This window comes from Tachypleus tridentatus, chromosome 11 (assembly GCF_004210375.1).
Source record: "Tachypleus tridentatus isolate NWPU-2018 chromosome 11, ASM421037v1, whole genome shotgun sequence".
Taxonomy (NCBI): Eukaryota; Metazoa; Arthropoda; class Merostomata; order Xiphosura; family Limulidae; genus Tachypleus; species Tachypleus tridentatus.
Window position 1 is genome coordinate 40,504,930 of NC_134835.1, and position 25,108 is coordinate 40,530,037.

Genomic DNA, 25,108 nt, shown 5'->3' on the forward strand with positions numbered 1-25,108 from the left:
AACTTTTACTCAACAAAACAATAAAAATCAAATGTCTGAACTATACATGTGTGCATGTATTGTTAAAGCTGATACCTAGTGAATCTCTACAGAAACACACTACAATAATGAGCTATCATCTTTACAAAAGTATGAAAGAGCCCATCTTTGGGTATAAATATTATTAAAGATTTAGCTACCAAAGTTAAGCATTTAAAAAACTCTTCTAACCATGTTAGCTAATGTGGGTTTAGTACTTCAAATTTCTCAGCTTTGTTTGCTGGAAATATTGTTGATAATTTTTAAGTGTTATGAGCTAGTTACGTTAATGAACTGTGATACTTAAAACATCTCTTCCATACTCTTGCAATGAAGTGATCATAAGAAGTATTATGTTTGAGTTTTTCACATTAAAAATACAGTTAAAATGTTATTATGGGATTTTATAATAATTTCATTGTGACATTTCACCAAAATTTCTAGTCTCAAAATAATAAAAAAAAGTGATAGAGATTCATTCCAATTTCACTGTCTCTGATGTCATCAATACTTTGTAATATTTTAAACATACTTCAGCTACAACTTTTAAATTACAAGACCATGCTGGCCTGACGAGTTCTAGAATGAAAGGTCTCAGTTAAAAGCATAAATGTAACTGCTATTTTTCCCATTCCTTTTACTGAAAACCTATATTGTGAAATTTACAACTGAATGTTAGAAAGTATAAAAAGTATCAGTACTTACAATTTATACTTTAAAATATGTTTTTCACTGCTTTGATATCTTTCATCTATCTTTTGACAAAGCATAATATTTCTAACAAAATATTTTCAAATGGTTGATGTCACAACAAATAGGTAGCACTAGCAATTTATTTTAACTCATAATTCAGAAGGGGCTATTCTGTCTGCTGGTTGATAATTTAAAACACAAGTATTTAAAGGTTTTGTATTTCTCACCTGGTATGGAGAAAATATAAAAAATACTGTGATGTTCCAATTTCGTGCCATGTTGGCAATGGCCTGGGCTCTAGCCTGAAGTGCTATAGTAGATGGATAGCCATTTTCATTAATATCAGTCTTGGTTACTATAGAAACCAAAGAGCTAGGTTGAATACATGGAGATAAAGCTTTTACCCATGCTTCTGTCTCTGATAGAACATCTGTAAGAAACATGCCATTGTGAACTCTTACCAGATGACAAGGCAAGGTCTGAACAATAGTGTCTTCACAAACTTGAACCTGAAACATGCCGTACAACAACACCTATAAGGCACTTATAAGACATACTTTAAGATATATCACTGTGCAATTTAGTAAAGTGATGTATTATCATAGCACAAAATAACACGCACGTAACAAATTCAATCAGAAAACATACACTAATGTTTTTTACACATTGAATTTATGTCATAACATTTAGTGTTATAATTTCAAATCCTGCATCTTAAAACATACAAGTTGATACAAATAAATCTGATCTATGTTGCAATTTATCCTCTGTCAAATAAAGTCATGTCAGTTAATCACCTTCCATAATGGCTCAGACAGCAGTAAGTGGTAAAAACAGATAACTAACAAACCTCAGAAAATCTCTCCTTCAGTGCTAATAAGATTTGTTCCAGAAGACAGAGATCTATCTCCTGTGCAACAAGATGAACACGTCGTCTCTCTACAATAATGAAAAAATGAACTGGTAAAACATAAGAAATATTCATAATTCATTGATATTCCTATATTTTAAAAATTTAACATTCTGCTGTTAAAATAACTGACAGGTATAATCTGTTTTACATAACAAAAACATAACATTTAGCTTATTTCTATATATTTTGAATATATTTAAATAGTCTCATTTGATAATGTTTTCCTTTTAAATAAAGGATTACTTTACGTTTTACAAAACCAAAATAATAGAAAGCAGACATAAAAAGACATTAAAATTATATGCAAAAATATCAACTGTTTGATTTTTTGTTAATTGTTACTATAAATCATTCATTATCATACACACCTAATGTGTTCCACATATTTCCCACCCAAAATTTGAGAAAAAGCAAGTTACATATCATATACTGAAGATTAAGATATCTCACCTTTTAGAGTTGTCTCTGCTGCATACAAATCTTTTCTGTGAGTAACCTGATTGCACAAAGTCACAAATGAAAATTGCATTAATAATAGTGATTTTCAACAGGCTAGAAAACTCCCAACTGTTAATCTTTAACAACTTACAAACAGATCATCTTTTGTTTCTACTAGTGCTAGCATAAAATATTATTAAAAGCAGTAAACAACAGCCAGGCAGTTACTAAATTAGAAACAAACACTAAAAGATAGGAATTATGCATTATTAGCCTGCTACACTTACTACAGATAAACACAACCTAGTGTTTGAAACAACAAAACTGGGACTTAGCTTTGAACTGAAATTATATTTCAGGAAACTACATGCAACAATCTTACACCATTAAGTATAACAACAATACAAATATGTTTATTTAAAAACAATATAATACAGGGTATCCTTAACATGTCATAATATACCCTTTTTCACTGACTTTTTGAGAAACACATCAGTGTACATCATTCAGTTTAACTTAACTCTTACATGGGTTCAATCAATTTACCCAACCTTGTGTCCCCCTTTTGTACTCATCTAAAGTCTTTGTAGATTTAATACTTTTAACTTCCAATGTATTGTGTATAACTTCCCAAAATTAAATTCCCAGTTAACATTTTATATATCTTTTATGTACAAAAAAATCATACTTTTGACAGTCAATGACATTTAACCCTACCTTTTTATACTGATGGTAGTGATATGGCTTAATAACTTTTATTTATTTAAATAATGCACCAAAGAAAATAGGCTAATAATATGCCAAAAAGTAAACAATTTCCCTTCACTATCAACATTTTTCTGGATTTCTTAACTATCACACAAGAGCTGTTACAAATTCACCCCAGTTATTTAACTTTTGCAAGGGAATGAACCATACATTATAAGTAAAACTGATGCTTATCTGTTTAGAACACAACATTATACATTATTTGATAGATAGAAAACTTTGTTTTGCATCGATTGTAGGTAATATATATTTAACTGTAAGAGAACTATTAATAAATTTTGAGGACAACATCACTTATGCATCCAGTGGAACAGAGTGTATCACTACATGCTTCAAAGCCTATTATTCCAGAAAGTTATCAGTGAAACAACTAATGGCAATGACAAACCAACAATCCAAAAATTCTGGAAGAAGTTTGAGATTTTTTACACTACTTTGTTAATTGGTTCTTCCTGGAATGAAGTTTTGAACCACCTAAGGAGAAATATGTGGAAGAAAGCACATCCTAAAGCATTGCTTTCCTTTGACGAAGTTGATGACACATCACATACAGGTGGTAAAACAGAGGAAACAGCAAAAGTTGGCTTCAGAGATGTAGGGAAAAATGATGTTGAAGAGCTACTGAAGTCGTATTGTATTCTTCTAAGCAATGACTATTACTGAATTAGATAAACATACTTTTGAAGAATCTATACATGATAGTGATGAGAATTCTCCTCAACAGAGATGCTTCACAGTCCAAGTGCTAAGAGATATGTCTGAGCACGTCAAAGCTGTAAATGATATTATTCAAAAACATGACACCCTTTTGGGTCAGCCTGCAAAGGTGACATGGACTGTCAGAGATTCTTTGGCATACTACCACAAAATTTTAAATGCATAACTACAATTAGAAAAGCAGATAATCCTGGATTTTTTATTTTAAAGATACCCGAGTAACTGAAAGCAGACTTTTGGCACTTAAGTGAAGAATAATCCTTAGCCTACGTTTTCTATAGAGATAAAAATGGTGGATGTCAGTGATGCAGGTAACCTTATAGCTGTGTATTCATTCTCATCCTCTGCATAATCCTATCCCAACACCTTTTACAATCAAGTAAATCAAGCACAACACATACCCTCTCCAAGATAAGAACATAATTAAAGGTTAGACTAAAATCTTTTGAAATGTTTAATATTCTGTGATTTTTCTACACTAAAAATAATTTTCTGTTTTAGTCATTGCTCAAAAATATCAGATATGTTTTCTATTAAAAAGGAAAATGTTTTAAAGTGTACAGAACTGCTTCAAAGTGTTCATAAAATGGTTTCAATGAATTGTTTAGCAAATATAAATCCTATTTAAAGGTCCTTGAATCCAGAATTAGTTATAAATGTGTGTACATTATGTGATGTATGGTATAGTATAGGTACTGTACAGGTACAGTATGTATTGTGGCTGCTAAGTATAAAACACAACATTTTCTTAAGTTATGGTTCCTATTCAGCACCATATTTCATTGTTTAATATAGCAGAAACTGCTCCACTTTGCAACAAATAAGCAATACTTATGCTCCTATGGTCCCTATCACCCCCCATTTTCTTTTATTCTTATGAGAAAAATTCTCTGTTAGAGTGTACATCATTTTGTTACACATTGCAACATTCTGGTCTCTAAATTCAACATATAACTGGGACCACTGTACTAATGATTAAGCAGGCAAAAACAACCTTGTTTGAACAGAAATTCTTTGTATGTTTCACATTGTTTTCCACCCAAACCACTGTTTAAAAATACTTCTTAAATTTTGTTGTAACATTTTCGGCATCATAATATTAATGTGATGTATTAAAAAAAAAAAACAGGACATAATGGATAATTAAATGCCATACATACCTAAACCTAAAGAACATTAAAAATATCCATTAATTCACAATAAATAGAAATAATATCAAACTGATTAAACCTTTTATCATCTTATTCTTCCATCACAGGAAAGTTTTTGATAATGTTATAAAATTTTAAAAAAGAAAAGACATTAAACTTTTAAAAATGTGTGTGTTTTCTTATAGCAAAGCCATATTGGGCTATTTGCTGAGCCCACCAAAGGGAATTGAACCCCTGATTTTAGCATTGTAAATCCTTCAATTTACTGCTGTACCAGCAGGGAACTGTAAGAATAAACAGGCAAAACTTCTTGAACTTTGCTATTATTATAGTATTTGTAAATCATATCTAATAGTTAAGATTTTGTATGGTAAATGTTTCTAGGAAACCCTAAGACACCCAAATTGGATACAAAAAATATTCAAAGACTGTATATCTATAAATATTAGTGAACTATATTAGGCATTATTATTAGAAATAAATTATGCATCTTACATCATATCAGTATTCTTCAGTTTGTTCAAGTATGCCTCCATAACTTTCAAGAAAATCTATACTGTTTTAGTATTCAAACACAAACATCTGTTAACATTTCACTTATAAGAAAAAATTCACAAATTTTGTAAACCATAATATTTTGTGTTCATCACAAAACCAGACTTCTTTAGATTCAGATCATGTGAAACATTTGTATCACTTTAAAAGATTCATTTGGGTTTCTAACAAGTTTTAGAACACATACTTAAAACACAGTTTGTAAAATCTTTTGACTTGAAAATATTCCCAATATGAGCAACAACAATTTGGTCATTTTAATGTATTTTAACAAAAAAGTTTATTTCTATAACAAATTCCAATAACTCTGATTAAAAAAAATCAAAGGAAAAAATAATATGCATTGTTTGTTGCCAATAGATTCAATAATGCATAATAAAAAATACACTAATTGAAATTTTTCCATATTTCTCTTAATTTGTCTACTGTGGATTCAAAAATCTCAGGCATACAAAAATAGTATTTCAGATTTATCTTCTGTTTCACACAAGTCACATCTCAAAGGACAGCATGATTTATATCATAAAGTTTTAGGTTTATTGATTTCTAGTGCCCTGTCACCTGTCAGTGTTTAAACCATAACTATATTACTTAATTATACTTATAATAGGATTAATACTAATATCCTGTGACATTTTTAAAAACTACATTCTGTATCTAGTCATTTACTGATCTTAAAGAAATAGAAAAGCGTACAATAATAGTAATCCAACCACACTATATTTGTCATATCCATTGCTCACAATATGTTTAACACAATCCAGAACTCTTATTGCTGGCTGGGATACAACAAACACAATAGCATTCAGAACACTACTTATATACCTATTTGTTACAACAGCAGTTGTTATGCTGTAAAGTGCATTCACACCTTAATTATATTGCTTGGAGACAACAAAATAAAATAATGGTTTGTTTGATTTAAGGAAAGAGTATAAGTTTCAAAATAAAACAGAACCTGAACAACATTTAACCAGTGACCTGTAACATAATTAACAATAGGGTATTATATAATGTTATATTATAAATCAAACAACAGACCTTCCACAAATCAGCAGTTCCCTCTACCAGACGAGGTTTTAGACCCATATATTTTTGGACAAAATGAAGGCATTCAGTACCATGGTCCAAATCGTGTTCTGAGCACTAATAGTTTAAAAACAGAATAAAAAACATTTTGTTAAGAATCAGAAAACTTTATTTCATCTGTTATCTTAATTACTGCTATTTTTATACACTTTTGGACAAATTCTTTTATTTGAAGTTTTAGCTCTTAAACCTGTTTTAAATTTAGTAAAATAATTAGTTTTCCAGTTAATCTCCAAAACTAAACATAAAAATTAGATTATTGGTAAAAGTTCTACATTATCAAGGAAAGCACCAGTCTGTATTGTACACACAAACAAAAATCTGAAAAGGTCTACAAAGGTAGTAAAACATAATTCAAAATAATATTACTGTTAAAACTAAGTAATAATAGATGGAAAACACTGTAAATTTATTTTAAGATGTTTTCCATCTGCTATTTATGTTTGACAAGTAATATTTTAAATAATTATAGCATACACATTGTTCATTGTTGGTGCATTCTTTATTACTGAAGTTCCAAAGTATCGTGTTGTTTTCATAATCATACAGAGGCACATTGTATAATATTAAAAACATAATAATGAATTACATTATTTTGCCTCCACTTAGAAGGACTGTTAAGTGTTTTATCTTTTTTCTTAATGCCAACAGTTTACTGGTTTCAGAATAATGAAAACAAAAAGCAATATTAATGCCTGTTTCAAATACATGCAAAGCTACATAAGGGCTATCTGTGTCTAGTTGTTCTTAATTCCAAACTGAGCAAAACAGCTAATAAACAGCACCCACTGCAAGCTTTTATAATTTGAGTATCACTCTTAAAATATATACACCTGTTGTCTCAAAGTGCAGAAAATGATTTTTTGTTTTTGTTATGGCAATGGAACTCCCAGGTCTGGCACACTAACCACAGGATCCTATCACAGAACCATGAAATGAAGAGTAAAGAAGGGAATGACTTGTCTTGAAACAAATCTGTTAATACTATTTTGACTCTTAAGAGATGATAGAAGAACAAATGGGTTGATCTCCAATAAAAAAAAAAACATTAATGAAATAAATTATATATCCCTTGTATGATCACAGACTGTAAAGTTTTTATAGAGTTAAAGGTAACTAATACGGAAAGAATGAGATGCAAATACCTGAAGTCTCAATAAAATGGATGGGGAGAAAGAGCACATTTTAAACATTTCTGTCTTAGTAAGTTCATATTTATTATAATTATAAATCATACTGTCCAATTCTCTACACATCTTCATAATACCTTTAGAACTTTTTAAATTAATCAACTGTTTTCAAATATTGTGATACTTCAAGGTATAATTTCTACAAATTTTTATATAAAATGTAAAGTCTAACCAAGATATAAATTTTTACAATTTTTTTGCAGAAAAGTTAAAACTTTTGTTACATATTATAATTTATCTTATGTTATGCACATTACACAATTAAATACCCAGACATTTTATTTTAGAAGTTAATTGATATGTATCAAATTTAGAATATTTGTCAACAAGATTGATACACACAATTCACTTTTTAAACACCATTATATTTTAATATACAAAAGAAAAAATACAACTTATAGTAATGGTTTATATACAAGTTTTACATGCTTTGTGAAAAATACCACCTAACATTTCTGTAAAACATTAATTTGCACCACTGTATCATGCAATAAAACCTTCCAACAAAAAAAAAGAGCAACACAGTTCCTTGCACAAATGCTCTCTCTACATTCCTGTAAAATTCCTCAGTTTTTTTTGTTGTTTTTTTTATGAGGCAACCAATAAAGGTGGAGAGGATGGGAACATATATGGAGGTAAGTATTTATTGGAAATACATTTTCAATTAAGGAATATGTAAATTTCTGATACATTCACTAACCTCTGTATAAAAAACTAGAATTCCATAATGAAATGATGGATGGACTGGTGTGAAAAATATTTAGAAATGCTCCCTTCAGCAAGTGTCTGATGAAGGCACACAGGGCATGACAATCTATGGCAGGGGGCTCCCATAGGGGAAACCTGTGGAAGATGGCATTTCATCTTTGCGTTTTGCCCATGATTATGAACAGAAGAGGCAAAAGACCTGCACTGTGTTTTTTTTCTAATACTTGGACACAAGTTGTTAGATGGCCAATATTTGTAGAGAGATTGAGGCTCATTCAAAATGTACATTGTGTGCACATCTTAACCATCAGTCTCTTATGGGCCAAAACCAGATCTGGGAGTAGGTCACTTCAGATATGTATCACTGCACAGCTCCTCTAATGTCAAACACCATAGGCCAAATGCTATTCCTGACAAAAAAAGTACTATATTGGACATAAATGGTATGGATAGTTATGTGACTGTTTCTCAACAAACAAAGTCTATGGACCCCTTGCCTGCTTGGGAGTAATGAGTGAGTAATACATCACATATGGATACTAATCAATAACATCTACTCTGCCATCCAATAATAAGGGTTCATGCCAATGCAGTAATAGTAAATATAATAAATAGAGAGGTATATAAGAGGTGGGTATTTGTCCAAAATCTACTTGTAGATTGCAATGAATCAGAATAAAGTGGGTGATCCACACTGCATTCCAGAAACATTCCTGCTCCAACTTCTTATCATAGATGGAGCTCCTTGTTCTAGCTCTGATGTTAGGTTTTAATCAGTGAGAATTCTCCATGGTCAGCCACCCTAATAGCCAGGGCCTGTAAGTGATAAGTGTCTCCTGTGCTCCACTCACAAGGGGAGGGGGAAAATTTGCATAAGAAAAACCCAAAGAATGAGCCTGGATCTGCATTAAGCATGTACCCAAATGGTCTTTTACTTAGAATGGTGTAATAAATAACCATGAAGTGGGTTTAAAATGGGCATTCTTTAAATGTTTTATAAAACTTTACTGTAAAATTGGCCAAACTGATCACAACCATAATATCCACCATAAGGGAAAGAAATGGCGGTATACCCTCTTGACCACAAGTATTATCAGGATGGTGGTATGGAGAAAACAATCTTCAGAAATCCAGGTAACAGAGTTGAGGAATAAGAGAAAATGAGCTTTGAAGGAGTTGATGGAGCATCACTGGCGTAGTTCCGACATTCAACCCAACAGGCAAGATCTTCCAGGAGATATGGAGGAAGGAGGACCTCTGAGGAGAGTGGACACCTGGACAGGTTCCATACGTTGTGTAGGATCCATTGGAGGTGATGCATATGAGGTGTAGCTGAGTGGAATGAGATGTTCCAGAACAGACAAAGTCCCCATAGGGTGGGGAAGGAGAGCATGACTGAGAAATGAAAAGTATCTAGAGGTGAATAAGATATCGGGTGACAGTTAGGAAGGTGTTGGAAATTTAGATGAGCTATCCAATGTGTAACTTCATGAAAAAGAAGCGAAGTGTAATCTGCAAATTCCACTTGGGAATGGAACAGAAGTCTGTTAAGCATGTAGAATTAGAATTGTAGTCCCAGACCATGGAAATGATAAGTAAAAGCCCTTATAACATGCAAGAAACAGAAAGGGCTAGGCTATTCCAAATGGAGGAATATGGAAGTGATAGCCACAATCCTCAGGAATGAACCCGAGATAAATGTCTTGAGAAAAGAGCTATCGGACAATGGAAAATACATCTGACTAATCAGCCTTGGTCATCCACAGGTCTGATTGGAAAGACCAGAGAAGAAGGAAGTAATATTCCTTCAAAAATAAGAGACAACCACAAATATGATTGATGGAGGATAAGTCAACAAACAAGCACCAGTACTCAGTAATTATGGGAACAACAGAGGCAATAATAATAAACTGGAAAAGAGTCAGCAACCCAGTCTATGGATTGCTTTACCAACAGGTCCAAAACTGTCCCATCAAGAGTGTAGAAGCAGGCTTGAACTGAGGATGGTTTGGTTTTTAGTTTGTTTGGAAGTACACATAAAACTACACAAAGGCTATCTGCTAATAATGAAAAAACAAAGTTGAGAAATTTGGGAACTAGACAGTGACACATCCTACAAAGAGTATAATCCCCAGACTGAAAATGAAACTCCAAGGACAATGCCCTGGAAAAGGAAGTGAAACTGTCAGGCAAAAAAGGCATGACATGATATAGCAAAAACACATTTCTTTTGAAAAGGATGAAACACGTGAGAAGGGAAGAAAAACCAAGAAATTAAGAGAGGGGAAGGGTTTTGTGAAAGAAAATGGAAAGCATTATAAGTAAAGGGAATGTTGTGGCAGGAACCAAGGAAGAGAGTAAGATTGGCAACTTGGATCCCACTGCACATTACCTGATGGCTGCTGCAATTTCTACAGGTAAAGAATTTCCTGAATTGTTAGTTACCTTGAGTAAGATTTGTTCTAAAAAAAATAAAAATTCATGTTAAATTGTGAATACATGGTGAAAGGTTGAATACACATGGTAAAGTTGACGAAGTAAAATTCTTCAAATCTCAGCAAAAATAACTACATCTTTGCACAAGGAGGCATGTCGCACTCTTGCTGGTGGAGAGTTTCAATACAAGATATATCACCACACAATAGTGCAGTTTCATGTTTCACAATTTCACAAGAGCTTTCATAAGGCTAGTGGTTTGCAGATTTTTTAGGGAGATAGCATAATTTCAAATTGAAAATACCTTTATGTATGTGAAGATTAGTGATGGTATCAGAATTAGAAACATTATTAGTAGTGGAAGACAATCCTAATTTTAAAAAAAGCTAAAAGATATTTCAATTGTATAACTACTGAAATTATTTTAACATTATTTATTTTTACATGTATGAAAGAATCAAACATTTCTAAGCAATAATATGAGGCAATTAAACTCTTAAAACAAAATAATTTAGCCATATTAAAACATTATAAAGATAAAGTACTCATGCATATGGAAGACTGGGAAAAAAGGTGCTGTGTTACCTGAGGTAATTAAATTTGAGATATTAAACTTTGGTCCTATCAGAAAAAACTGAATAAAAAGCATGTACTTAATAGCAAGGTATATAATGACATTAGATCATTTGAATCTCATTGTGGTATTTTGTATGGTTTATCTAAGACCCATCAAATTGGTTATCCAATCAGACCAAAAATATTTTATATCAGAAGTTATAACCATACTCTTATTGGATTTTTAAATACTTTTGTAGAGAAATTCACAAAAATAGCTTTGAAATATCTGAAGATTTGAAATTTGATGAACAGAATTTTTGTGCTAGTTTTGATATTGTATCCTTGTGTACTAATATTTCACTACCTAAGATTATTCAATTTGCATCCAACATTGAATTTGAACAAAGGATTTAATTTAAGGATTAACAAAATCAGTGTTTAAAGAATAGTTATATTTCATTTTTATCATTTCTATTTATGATCAAATTGATGAAGTTGCCATGAGTTCCAAACTAGCATTTAATCTTTTTAATCTTTTCATAGTTCATTATAGGAAACAATGGTCAAAAGGTTCTCTTGATAGTTTTGAGCCTATGACGTATCAGATATGTTGATGATACTTTTGTTATGATTAGGAGAAAGGAACGTGTTAACCGTTTTTGCAGTATCTGAATAAACAAGTTTCCATTATTAAGTTTACTTCCAAGTAAAAAAGTAGTTATATTGTTTATTGATCTTAAAATTGATAACTTTGGCAAATTTTTGAAAGTATGTATTTGTCATAAACCTATGTTGTTAAATAATATTAACTGAATCAAATCATCATCCAAACAGATAAGCTTAGCTGAATAAGCATTACAGGTGACTGCAAAGCATTCTTGACACAAATCTCTGATTACCCTATTAAAAGAATATACATAGATAAATTGGCTAACTGATATATCTTAAATAAAACCTTATTACTCATATAATTGAAAGTAAAACATTATTATTTAATTATCAATTTGATTTATACAAGCACAAGGGGTAGGTTATTGAACGTTTTGAATACAAAACAAATTAGTGATCTCTTGGTCATCTCTAGTTGACATTAGTAATTCATAAGACAGGAAGATCTGGATTATCTTAAAAAAAACAAAAAACATTTGTGCAAAAATGACTATCAGAAATTTTTTTTTTGCAAAATGCACAGATGATAACTTCCAAAAGAAAGTTAAAATATGAAAGGAAGGGTAATTCAAAAACTAAATGAAAAAACTAGATGAAAATAGATTAACATCACATTGGAATAATGCAGTGGTTCACACACATTTTACACCTATACACCCTCATTTTACTTTGGATTTGTTTTTGCTATACAGGTAGAACATATACATTGTATCATGTAATTGATTATCAAATACCAGTTGTCTCCTAGCTTCAGTCATAACACACCAATAAGACTGACAGGCCCAATGTTATTAGTTTATAAATTAGAACTTTGACTTAATATGGCACAGGTATTGCATACCTTAAAAATAAAACTTAGTATTAAACACCCAGTTCTTAATGAAACCAAAACAAAAGAAATCATTGAAAGATTAATTTATTCAAAGCATGCAATTACCAAGGACTGTATTATATTCATGTTAATAAAAAGACTACTACTTCCATACCATATTATAAGCTTCTTTGATCAAACTCAAAACAAATGCTTGAGGCATTTCACTAGCACAGTACTGACTTCTGTCTAATGCCTCCTCCATGAATCCCATCTCATCACTTCTTAAAACTGTTGAAACAAGCGGTCGTACAGCTCCAGCTGCCTAAACATTAAAAAAGTATCAAGATTGTAATAATTTGTCAAAACTCAGCTACAGTTTTCACTTAACTTTACATTGCTAAGATAGGTAAAAGTGTTTATCACAAAATATCTCTCATTCTGTGTTTACAAAGAAAGCAAAAACTTAATAGTTTCATACACAAAATTAAACTGTGCACTAACTGCTAAAAATCAATTTTTTATACAAATTGTAAGAAATAGCACTATTTTAAATGTAATACTACCCAACAAGGACCATCTCAATATGTTCAACCTAAAATGATAGAAATAATTTCTTAAATGCTAAGATGTATTTTAAGCTTCCTCTTCACAATACACATCACTTTAGTACTATGTGTTTGTAACAGATGGATAAGCATAAATTAACTAAACTAAATTAGTATAAAGCAGCTATAAAATGTTAATTATGTTTTACTTCATTTTATGTAAATAGTTTTAATAAATAGTAATTGCATTGTAATTTTTTTATTTTTCTGCAGAGGCAAATAGCTAACTGTGACAATATTGTACTTGTAAATCTTCACAACATAGAAGATTTATTACATAAAACATTTAAACCATTTCAAATCTAATGATGAGTAAACACTGTTAAACAACCAAATAAAAAAAAAGCTTTTATCTTTAAATTTATACTTCAAAAGAAATACTTGTTTTGTGTAGCTGTGAAAATAAATCTTTGTTTTTAAAAACTAAGACAGTGGTCATGTATCATACTTACATTTCTTTGGTACATATGACAAAACTTAAACAGTCTATCATACAAATGAAAAGCACAAACTGTTTTGTCAGTGCCCATTATGTTTTCACTGTATCATAATTCCATTTGTATGAAGTGAAGAACAATTATTTCATAGCTTCTAATAAAGTTTCATATAAAAGTTTTAATACATGCATTACAAAGCCTTCTAATAATGAAACAGATAACAGATTGAAAATGAGCTGATCAAATCAAACAAGAAAGCAAAAATAACATACAGAACAGATGCTTGAAATATTTAAAAGAATTGAATAATTAGAAAAAAACAAAAACCCTTGAAAACTCGGTACTAATAACTAAGAAAATAGTAACCTGCAATAATCATGAACAAGTTTATTATATTAGGTTGTCTAGAAATAATTGTTGGAATTCTCATGATGAAATTTAGAAGCTGAATATTGAGTAACTCATTGTTGGTTGGTTTAATCCAATGTTTGTTGCTCACAAGGTGTTTTAATTGTCTTTTGTTTCAATTCTACTCAGAGTAAGTTTCACAAGCTCCAAGGCAGCATGAACAAAAAGGAGTTTCATCTGATTTTCCTCTTCGACTTCAAACTTGGATGAAAAACTACTGATACTATATGGAACATCACCCAGGCAGTTGGCCATGGATCTGGTATTAAATGTACAGGTTTTGGCATGGAGATGAAAGTCTTGAAGACTACGAAGGTTAAGGAAGGAAGCCATCCTCAGATGAAAACACATTAAGGGAAACAGTTGAGACAGACCCTCACAGAGCAGTACCTGAGCTTGCAGAAAAGCTAGGCACCAGCAAATCAAGCATTTCCAACCACCTGAGTGCAATTGAAAAGATGAAAAAGTTGGATATGTGGGTTCTGCATGAGCTGACTGAAGACCAACAAAATTGATGTTACAAGACCTGTCAAGGGTGATGTTCCAAAAATTGAACAAATCAGGAATCAAGATTCTGTCTCATCCACCTTATTTACCAGACTTTTCCCCTACAGATTTTCATTTTTCAAGCACTTTGACAATTTTTTGAACAATAAAATACTTTCAAAACCAGGCAGCTGCAGAAGCAGCTTTCAGGGAGTTCACTGACCATAAAAACTCTGATTTCTACAGGACAGACATAAACAGCATTGTTACATGTTGGCAAAAATGTGTTGAAGCAAATGGTGCTTACTTTGATTAAAGCATGTTTTACAACACTGGTTTATACTTTTCCCAACTTTGCAGTTCACAAACAATATTTATTTCTGGACAATGTGATACAAAGATTAGAAGTTATTATTTGAGATTTATATACATTTAATATTATGTAAATTACCAATCATAAGAATAAAAGAAAAAATTATCAATTTATAGAATTTATTTAAGAGTTGAAAAACAAAACATAACATTAACAGGCTTGAACAAAATACTGACTGAATAGCACTTGTTCATAATTGGTTATTTAGTTTCACCTTTCAATTAACTACTTAGCAATTCCAAATGTTATGTATAATTTTGCCTTTTTAATTTCGCCACCCTAATTATATCTTTTACACATCGACTGTGGTAGAAGGTTATTTACTTAATCATTTTCATCTTGACAATATCTACCAATATTACAATAAGTGTATTAATATTTTATTTTTGTACCATTATGAAGCATACACATATTGCTTTAATTTTACCTAATTCTCAGCATGTTTTTATATGTATCTTCCAAGTTAATTCTTTACATGTAATATCTTTTTCCCTCTACATATTATTTATCATGTTTCATCATCTCCTTCAGCTATATGTTATTGTTATATACTGTGTTTGTTTCTATGACATATCATTAAAACTTTAGATCAAATATGAACATGTAACTGTTGGATAAGTCCAAAACAATGGATAATAAAATAATAAAAATGAGCTTGAATTTTGTACTTGCAATATTTGAAATAATTAAAAAAAAACTCTCTTAAACAAGAAGAGCCACCTAAACATACAAATAACTAAATCTAACTTACTCCATAATCTTTTGCTGCAGAAACCACTTCAATTAAAATCTCAGGAGGCACAAGGGGACGAACCCCATCATGAATCACAACTATATCTGGAGAATTTTCTAAAGAAGGTAGGAAATTAAAAATAGGATTTTGATGCAAAACTATTATCAGATTATTCAGTTACAGATAAAATATGTAGCAAATGTTAACTTGAAAAAATTCTAAAACAAAAAAGTGTTGTAATATACTAATCAATGTTAGAAAATTTAGCAAGAGTAATTGAAACTACTCATTAAAAATATTTAAATGGTTTCTGTTTTTAAATATGTTATCAGAAAAGATAAGATCAGTGTCAACCATATTTAAATATAAATTTAAAGTTAATGACATCACATGAAACTTAACACCTAACCTCACTTCAGAGTGCATTGGAATATTATGGAAAACAGGGTAGATTTGTAAGAAACCGAAATAACTGAATTAATATTAAGAGAACTACTTAAGTTAGTGGGACAGTCGAGTGTTATGTGGAAATTAATGAAGTTCTTTAGAGTTATTAGTGAAGTGGAAATAAAATTTAAAAAATTACCGATGCTTGCAAAAAAAATGGTCACAAATCATCTTCCAAACGTTTGTTTGGTCTTTATACCAATGTAACAACACTATGAAAGAAAGAAAACTTATACTTTTGACAAAAAGGAACATTGGTAAAAGCTCTTGAATCATCACATCATGTATTTCTGTAATATTTGATGAATAAAATGCCCTTAGTACAGTAGTGACTGTACTGAGAAATGTTCCATAATTACAGTGCAGATATATGTGAACATAAGTTTTAATCAGTGTATTCTTTTGTTAGATAAACAGGCTGGTTGATTGACTGATCAAAATTGTAGTTTCATGACTGACATGCTTGTTTTTGAACAAGTTCTTTGATTTATCCTCAACAGTATTGACAGAGGTTCATTCAACTTTTTCCCCTTCCCCTTAAGTGTTTGTAAGCTGTTAATTATTATTGTTGAGTCTATATTTTTAATATCTTAATTTATATATTTTGTTTGCTAAAGTATTTTAACATGATGCAAGAATGATGTAGTCTTTAAATGTTTCATGAATTCTAGAAATGTGGTATCATGATGAGTATGTAATGTTTCAAACTTTTTAGAAACTTGAGGAACAAAAAGGTAAAATATTTAAACACCAGAAGATTGTTAGATAGTTTGTTAATCCTCGATTTAGTGAGGGGAGAGTAACTGGAAAGTTAATTAGTGAATGATTAGTCAGTTAATCTACTGCAGTATTGTCATCCAATTACCAAGTTACTGACTGTTAGTTAGCCAGTTTTGAGCAATGTTGAAGCCATAAGAAAAACTTAATAGGCTTAACTCACAAATCTTGCTAAGTAATTATTTCTTAACATACACAGCCTATAGAATATCATAAAGTAAATTATATAAATTAAATGGAATAGTCTTTGTATTATTATTACTCAGTGACCAAAACAAGCACTCTCAACAAATGAAACCATATAAAGAAAAACAAAAAAAATACTAAAATAACTATAAATCCACCTCTGTTTGTAGATTTCATTGTCATGTTTTTATTGTTTCTTAGAACCTTTGGACAAAATCATCCAAATATCTCATTCAATTGCTTTGATTTTTCATAAACTTCATGATGCTGTCTTACTATATCATTTCATTCTTTTTCTGAATTCACATATATTGAATAAAGAGCCTATCTTTACAAAATGTGGATATCTTCATAGAAACTTCACAAAAATTAGACATGTATAATTTTTACACTGCCTTTTTTTGTGCATTCCAGGCACAGCAGGAAATTTAATGAATTGCACAAATGTAATAAAGCTACTAAACATATATATGTGCTATTGGTAAAACTGGCAAACTACAATACAGAAACACCTAATACCCTGAGAGCTCTTGGAAAGTTTGTCTTGTAAGTATATTCAAGTTATCAGATTTCTTATATAATAACATAACAATTAAATTCTACATGATTAGTCTCACTAAAATCTCATGCCTTACTGATGAATCAATAACAATTTTTTTTAAAACTTATAAACATAATCAGTCAAGAGGAAATAGAGAGAAGGGTGAAATGCAACTCATAATAAGTTAAATGATACAGCATTATCTGTTTCAAATACAGGGTGTCCCAAAATGAATATACCAAAAAGAAACAAATAAGTATTATTTGAGATAACAATGATTCAAAACATCTTTTGAAGGCTTACAAGTGTAATGTAATTATTTCTGAATGTGTTTTATTGCATATTTCAGAACTGACATTGCTTTTGAGTAGAATAACAACTTCTGAAGAGTTCCCCTAATTTTACACTTTTGGACTTTTATCTTTATTTGGGTCTTTTTTGAAACAGATTTACCACAACAAATCAATGGTTCCTAAGGAACTGAGACTTCATATCCATGATGCTGTCTTATCTGTTCCTACAGCTGTGTTGAGAAACATTTTCTCCTAACTTGAGCACAGAGTTAGACTGATTACAGATAATGATGGGCCATATGTAGAAGTTAATTAATTAAATAAAACTTGCAAGCCTTTAGTATACATTTTAATTCAAATTTCATTGTAATCTCAAATACTACAAATGTTATTCAACCTCTTTTTTGGTTTATGCATTTTGGAACTCCCTGTATAATACCTTTTTTTTTTGAAATATGAAAATATTTTGAAATTATTGGAAAGTTATACAGTTAAATAACAGTTTTCCTAAAAAAAACACAAACTTTACACTTATTTAATATTAAGTATTAAATACATATATTACAAGTTTATTTTATATTACAAATAGTTTTATAAAGGTATACCTAGATAACTAAATTAAGTATTCAGTATTTATATGCAATTTTAAGGATTAATATTTTCTTTTTAAAGTTGACAACAAACCAAACTTTAAAACCCAAGACTCTGATGTCAAATTTTTGTAACAATTCATAAACAAAACATAATTTTAATAAATTAACAAAAACACACTTACCAATAGATAAGGCCTTAAGTCCAGCCTGTATTGACCTATGACGACTTGAGGATCCACTGACAATTCTTAATCGCCCATAATTACCAGAATCTAATCCAGCTAGAGTTTCTTTCATCAAGTCCATTCTATCTGGAGCTGCCACAACAACTACTTGTTTTATCCATGAAAATCTAGATATATTACAAACTTTTGACCATCATTTTAGTGGGTGACTATCATAATCTCAGATTTATCTTTTTATTGATAGTTTTCTAGTAATTAAACATCATACATAACTAATTAAATATATCGTAAACTTTCCAAAATTATCTATTCATAAACAGTTGTCAGTCTTCTTTTTAAACCAATTACTTTAATATTGTTTTCTGTCTGAAGAAACCTCATACAAAACAACTTGCTAATCTCATAATAGGTCAAAAATTTTATGTGGAGGAGAATTACGGTACAATTAATACTTAAAACCATTAGTACTTGATAAAAATACATAAATACAGGACTGAGGAAAACAAAAATAATTGTGTATTTCACAAAAGTTTCATTTCTTACAATCAAGGTTTCATTTGATGTATTTACTAGCAAAACCATAGTTGTTATAAACAAAATATTTGTAGAATGCACAAATGCCTTTGCAAGTAAAGGTTCGGCAGTGTTTTGTTGTCTGATTTTGGCTTATTTTGAAGAATTAGAAGTCTCCTTTACATGTAGAACAGTTTTGTTTTTGGCTTTAATGATTACTTTGAATGTAATGGGAGATTAAACCACATCACATTCACTTAGTGTCAGCTGAACAGTGATTGTTCTTCAATCTAGGATTAGAATGTTTTTCTAAACAATCTCCCAGCTGACCCAATGTTAACACCTTCACATTTTGGGAAACAAGGTTTATAAATGACTTGACTTTTGAGAAAACCTGATTCCATCTTTAAACTTCTTAATTCCCAGTAGATGTCTAAACACTCACTGAAGGTGAAATTGCTGACAAACTTTGTTAATTATGCCATTTAATTTCTTCAAGATTCTTGAGTGTGAGCTTGTATATGATGAGAATTACTAACAGGTTCAGGACTTAAGTTCAGTGACCTAGATAAATGTAGTTGATGAATAGTTTTACTAGTGGTAGAATCAATTAATTTTTTGTGAAAGGAGTTAAGTTTTAAAACATATTTTACTGAGTAACTCAGTGTACATGGTATACGAGATTTTTCATAAAGTTTTCTTTCAAATAAAATGTAACAAAACTATAAAACTGGATGTACAGTCTGGGTTATAATTTGGGTGTAAGTGAGCTTCTGATAACAATCACCATCATTCTCACATTGTGTGATTTCACAGGCAGTGTGATGCCACCAAAAATTGAACACTTTTGAGAAGGGTATGTATAACAGCCCTTTCTGACAGAAAATATTTCAGCCATAAAAATGTGTTTTAATCATAAATCTTAAATTTTCAAGCCAGGGATATCTTTTTTTTCTTCTAAACAACTAGACCTAGTTAGCTCTAATGTAGTTACACAAAAAAATCACAAAAACTCAACTAAGATGCAGAAAAGTATTTCTAACATACTTTAACAAATAGTGTGAACTAATTTATATAGCATATTTTACTAACATCCATATTGAGACTGACTATATTCTGTTATACTACACACACACGTTTTTTCTCAAAAATTATAAAAGTCTTCAGAATATTTAAATGCACTATATGATGTTAAAGGTTTTTGTTGTACGGTAATCACTGTTATTACACTAAGTGCTATTTATTAGCCAATTGTAATAATTTTGAAATGAAAAAATACTTTACCAATACAGATAAACAAGGCCTTGCCAAAGATTTTCAGATCTAAAACCAACTTAAAAAATCCATAAGCCAGGTGTGCCTAACCTAACCTAATTTCACTACTGTTTTTACCAAGAAATGGAGGCTACACTAATGTGTCAATTATCCTTTTTTTCCCCAAATTTTCTCAAAATAATTATGTCATTACAATTCTAGATGATAATTTACATGTTTTGGAGAAACTGTAACACAGAAATTGATTTTAGTTGCAAAAGTTCAGGTGTTAGATGATATCCAGCATTTTTGCAAGCAAAATCTGGTGTGCATTAAAATCACAAGTCATCTGATTCAAGCCTTGCCTCTTGTTTTTAGCTGTTAAGATAGGAATATGAAATATTTGTAGCTTGTTTAACTTTGATTAGTGATTAAAAAAAAAAGAGTATAAAAAATATAAACTACACATTATGGTTTATTAAAGATTTCACTCAATGTCAATTGTTGTCCACTGTTCTATAGTGCATAGTGAGTGTCCTTAAACCACAGATGTATGTTCATCTTCTGTTGGGTTGTCACCCAGTTATAAATTGCCCTCTACCCTATGGATAATTGGTATTATCAGTTTTTTTAAAAGTCTTTTACATAATTCCCAAGCATAGGTGTGTGCTAATATTTTATTCTTTTTCTCAGGTGTTGGCAGGGTGTAAACACACTTCCATGTCTATAGCAGAAAAAGAGATAAAATGTAGAAGCTATTCATGCCTATGTTAGTAATTAAATTCAACTGAAACAGGAATGGGAAATCAGAATAAAAAGTATTAAGGATGCAAAAAGTGAAATTGCACTTATGTAACTTACAAAATGTGGAGAAGTTCAATGTGACTGAAAGACTAATACTTAGCTTTTATTATTATTATGATTGTTATGAATTTTATAATTTTACATGACAAGTAGATTAAATGATAGTAAAAAGATTATAAGTTGAAAATAGGAAACATATATATTTATTTATTGAGAAATTTTACTTAGATTCATCAATGGGCTAACTAGTGGGATACATTAGTGTCTAAATTGTCCATTGTTTCCGTTATCCCCGACTCTTTGCTTTCCCTAGACCAGTATGGATAATCTAGGCAAAGTGTGTATTAATTTACACTTATAGCAATGAGTACATGCTAATGGTCTCATGATGATAACAATCCACTTCATAGTATTGCCTGGACTGCCTTTGGACTCATCCAAGTCTAAACACAAGCCCTAATCGATTAAATTGAGAGAAAGAAGAAAAAATTAAATGGTGCAAAAACATTAATCTATTATGCAACTGCAGCACATCATTCCTGAAAAACCACAATGTTCTGAACCAACCATAAAATACCTGCAAAGTTTCATTTGTGACTAAAAGAACATGAAAATAGTTCCAGACTTCCAAGATGCAAGAGCCTTTCTAGATTCTATTCGGCACAGCCTTACACACAAATAAAATTAGAGAAAATACTAGGTACCATGATAAAATTTTCAGTCACCATGGTGACCTGATACCTTGGATTTATCAAGATCTGGTCTAAACTACTACATATCAGTACTTGTATCAGAAAATGAAGAACTTTATATTTTTCTACTATATATATTTTCTACTTTTGACTACAATTTAAACAGCACAGTACTCTTGAGAATTTTCAAAAAGCTACAGTTACCAAATTTATTAAGTCTACTCAGCAAGATATTTTATAAATGAAAAAATTAAAATTAAGAGAAAGTTGTCACTTGGTTCTTTCTTCACTGTTACTTCTGATAAAATTATAAATAAAGCTACAATTTGTTTCAATCTTAAAATGGTTACAGGTTGCAATTATAATCTTTATTGTTTCTGTATGGAGCTAATTGTGAAGTTCTGGAATCAAGAAATATTTTTTGTAACTTTGAAATATCTTAAATATGCATTAAAAATAAACTGCAATATTGTTTTTGCTAATCAATAAACAGTTTTCTTTTGATAGTATATTTAAATTACAAGTATCATAATTTATTAACAAAAAGTAAATGAATTAGTAAAAAATAGTTATTTTTGCTTTTAATCAGCATTTGTCAATAAATGGGTCCTAGCCCAAAAGTAGGTCTTCACAATATGCGAAAGGGTCATGAACAACTTCAAAAATTGATGATATTCTATATTTATTTACTGGGTCACTACTGGTCATCAACATTTATAAATGGATCCTAAGCCAAGAAGGCAGTTGCTAGCTGCCGTTTTAAATCACCAATGTTTCAAAAGCAGATAAATTATAAAAAAAGCAAAATATATGTATATATATAAATTTAATGCTAATCCAAAAAAATGTTAATATTACTGGAAAGGTAATTTCTTCCCTTAAATTTTTTAAATCCTTTTCTATATATGCAAAAATGTCATATTCCAAGATATAATATTAGCAAGCTTAGCAATGATCACATTTTTAATATCTCAAAATGTCTTGTGGCTTTCTAGATAAGTTTTTTTTATGCATTCTAATAATTATTAAGAGCTTCTATGTGACAACTTGTAAACATTTTCATAACACACTGATTCACTTACAATTTTGTTTTTGTTACATGCTATGAAGCATACTACAGGGAGGTTGAAAAAAATATAAAACTTAATAACAATATGTTAGCTTTCAATGTACATTAGGATATGTTCCAGGTCATACAAATTCTATTCTAAGGAGAGAAAAAAAAATATTTAGAAAATCAAGTAAAACAAACAATGTTGCAAAATCATGCCTCACTTACATTCTCACCTCAAAAAAGCTTCCACTGTGTACTGAATTAATGGTCTTCCTAGTATTTTACAGAACTGTTTTGGTACTGTTACTCCCATTCTTTCACCATTTCCAGCAGTAGGCAAAATCACCCCAACTGACCGATCCACTGGTGTGTCCATTCTGTCAGATAGTTCTGAAAAACCTAATGCACATTAAAAATCATTAATTCTTTACTCCAGCTATATGGAATCAATTTACGTAACTCATGTTTCAAATGAATTAAAATATTAAACATTTCAGACACATGCTACTGCACATGAAGAATTTCAGTAAGCACAGACAGTATTTTTAGTTATTTAATTAAATGTACACGTTAACTGTAAAACATTAAACAAGAACTATAGGAATAACTAGCATTAAAACCAAGAGTGTATATCCTTGTGTATAATTTTACAGGTTAAATGAAGAACTGGAAATTTAAAAACCTGCAAATAGGAATTGTAAAAAAAAAAAAAAAGGGAAACAAGGCCAGACATGCTATGTAGATTATTCACTCAAACTACAAACCTCTATTCCATCTCCATTCTGTTACCTTGAATTACATTTGGTGGAGTTAAAATAGGGATCTGTAGTTTCAGCAAATGATTACAGTACCCTCAAGCCTTGTCTTCTTACATTTAAGATCTCTATTTACAGGTTTTTAAAATCCTTTTTTTTTTAAATTGATCTTGTTTTCTGGCTTTTTTATGCTCAATTATGAGCAAACAATTATTCATTATGGTAGCTGACTTTATACATTATAATGATAATAAAAATATTTAGAAGCTAAATGATACAGTTCATAATAATTCACTGTATCTCCCCTGACTACTCAATCGCATTAGTTTGAGATGTAATATGTTAAGCTGCAGCTAGAGACTGTCGTGAGAATATAGTGAGCATTTATAGTTTTTTTGTTAAATTATCTCTACATAATGCACAGCAATAAATAACCATACGCCTAAACTAAGAAACAACTCTGATAAGGTGTAAAATTATACCTGTAGATAAAAAGGCTTTTTAAATGGAACATGTCTGAAACATCACTTTAAATAAAACTTTATGATTTTTCGAAGTAATTATTTTATGAATGTGCGTACGTTTTTCAGCTCTTTCATTTCCCATAATACATGGGTTAGCTTCCTAAAGGCGTCAACTGTATAGTGTACAAAGCATTGAATAGTTACATGTTACAGCCATGTAATGTTCATCTGTAATTGGACTGTAATTGATGTTTCACCCTGTACTTAGGCTTTATAGAGGAACACCAGATTATGTGTAAAAGACTAACAGGGATAGTATTGTTTACACTAGAATTATCATATCTTTTGCTTTTCTAAAATCTAGAAGAAACAAATCAACATTTTAATCCCCCTACAACCTTAACAGTACCTTATTTAAAATTGTAAGCAATCAGGAGAATAATAAGAACCAGTGGAAGAAAATTATTTACAAACAGGCCAATGTAACTGAACTATTTTTATTTTTTACTGTCATAGGGCAAAAAAATGAAAAGGAAGCATAATACAAAATACATATTTGTAATGTTTTGAGTTTACCACAAAGCTGCATGAGGGCTATCTGCACTAGACATCCCTAATTTAGCAATGCAATACTAGAGGGAAGGCAGCTAGTCATTACTACCCATTGCCAACTCTCGGGCTACTTTTTCACCAATGAATAGTGGGATTGACTGTCACATTAGAATGCTCCCATGGCTGAAAGGGTGAACATGTTTAATGTGATAGGGGTTTAAAACCACAACCCTCAAATT

The 25,108-nt window shown here is 30.5% G+C and overlaps 1 protein-coding gene across 4 annotated transcripts in view; it reads right to left on the bottom strand.

Annotated features, from left to right (window-relative positions):
• The window catches only part of LOC143231993 (D-ribitol-5-phosphate cytidylyltransferase-like), a 39,446-nt gene that overhangs the window by 8,554 nt on the left and 5,784 nt on the right, over window positions 1-25,108 (bottom strand). For 3 of the 4 annotated variants that reach the window (XM_076466953.1, XM_076466954.1, XM_076466952.1), the window contains exons 2-9: window positions 23,332-23,497; window positions 18,779-18,948; window positions 15,778-15,875; window positions 12,890-13,039; window positions 6,295-6,399; window positions 2,075-2,120; window positions 1,562-1,650; window positions 939-1,220 (exon numbers count right to left, since the gene is read on the bottom strand). In XM_076466953.1, the coding sequence (XP_076323068.1) occupies window positions 939-1,220; window positions 1,562-1,650; window positions 2,075-2,120; window positions 6,295-6,399; window positions 12,890-13,039; window positions 15,778-15,875; window positions 18,779-18,948; window positions 23,332-23,497 (1,106 nt within the window). Of the gene's footprint in view, window positions 1-938; window positions 1,221-1,561; window positions 1,651-2,074; window positions 2,121-6,294; window positions 6,400-12,889; window positions 13,040-15,777; window positions 15,876-18,778; window positions 18,949-23,323; window positions 23,498-25,108 lie in introns of those variants that run through there. The other variant, XM_076466955.1, reaches the window with a different exon arrangement.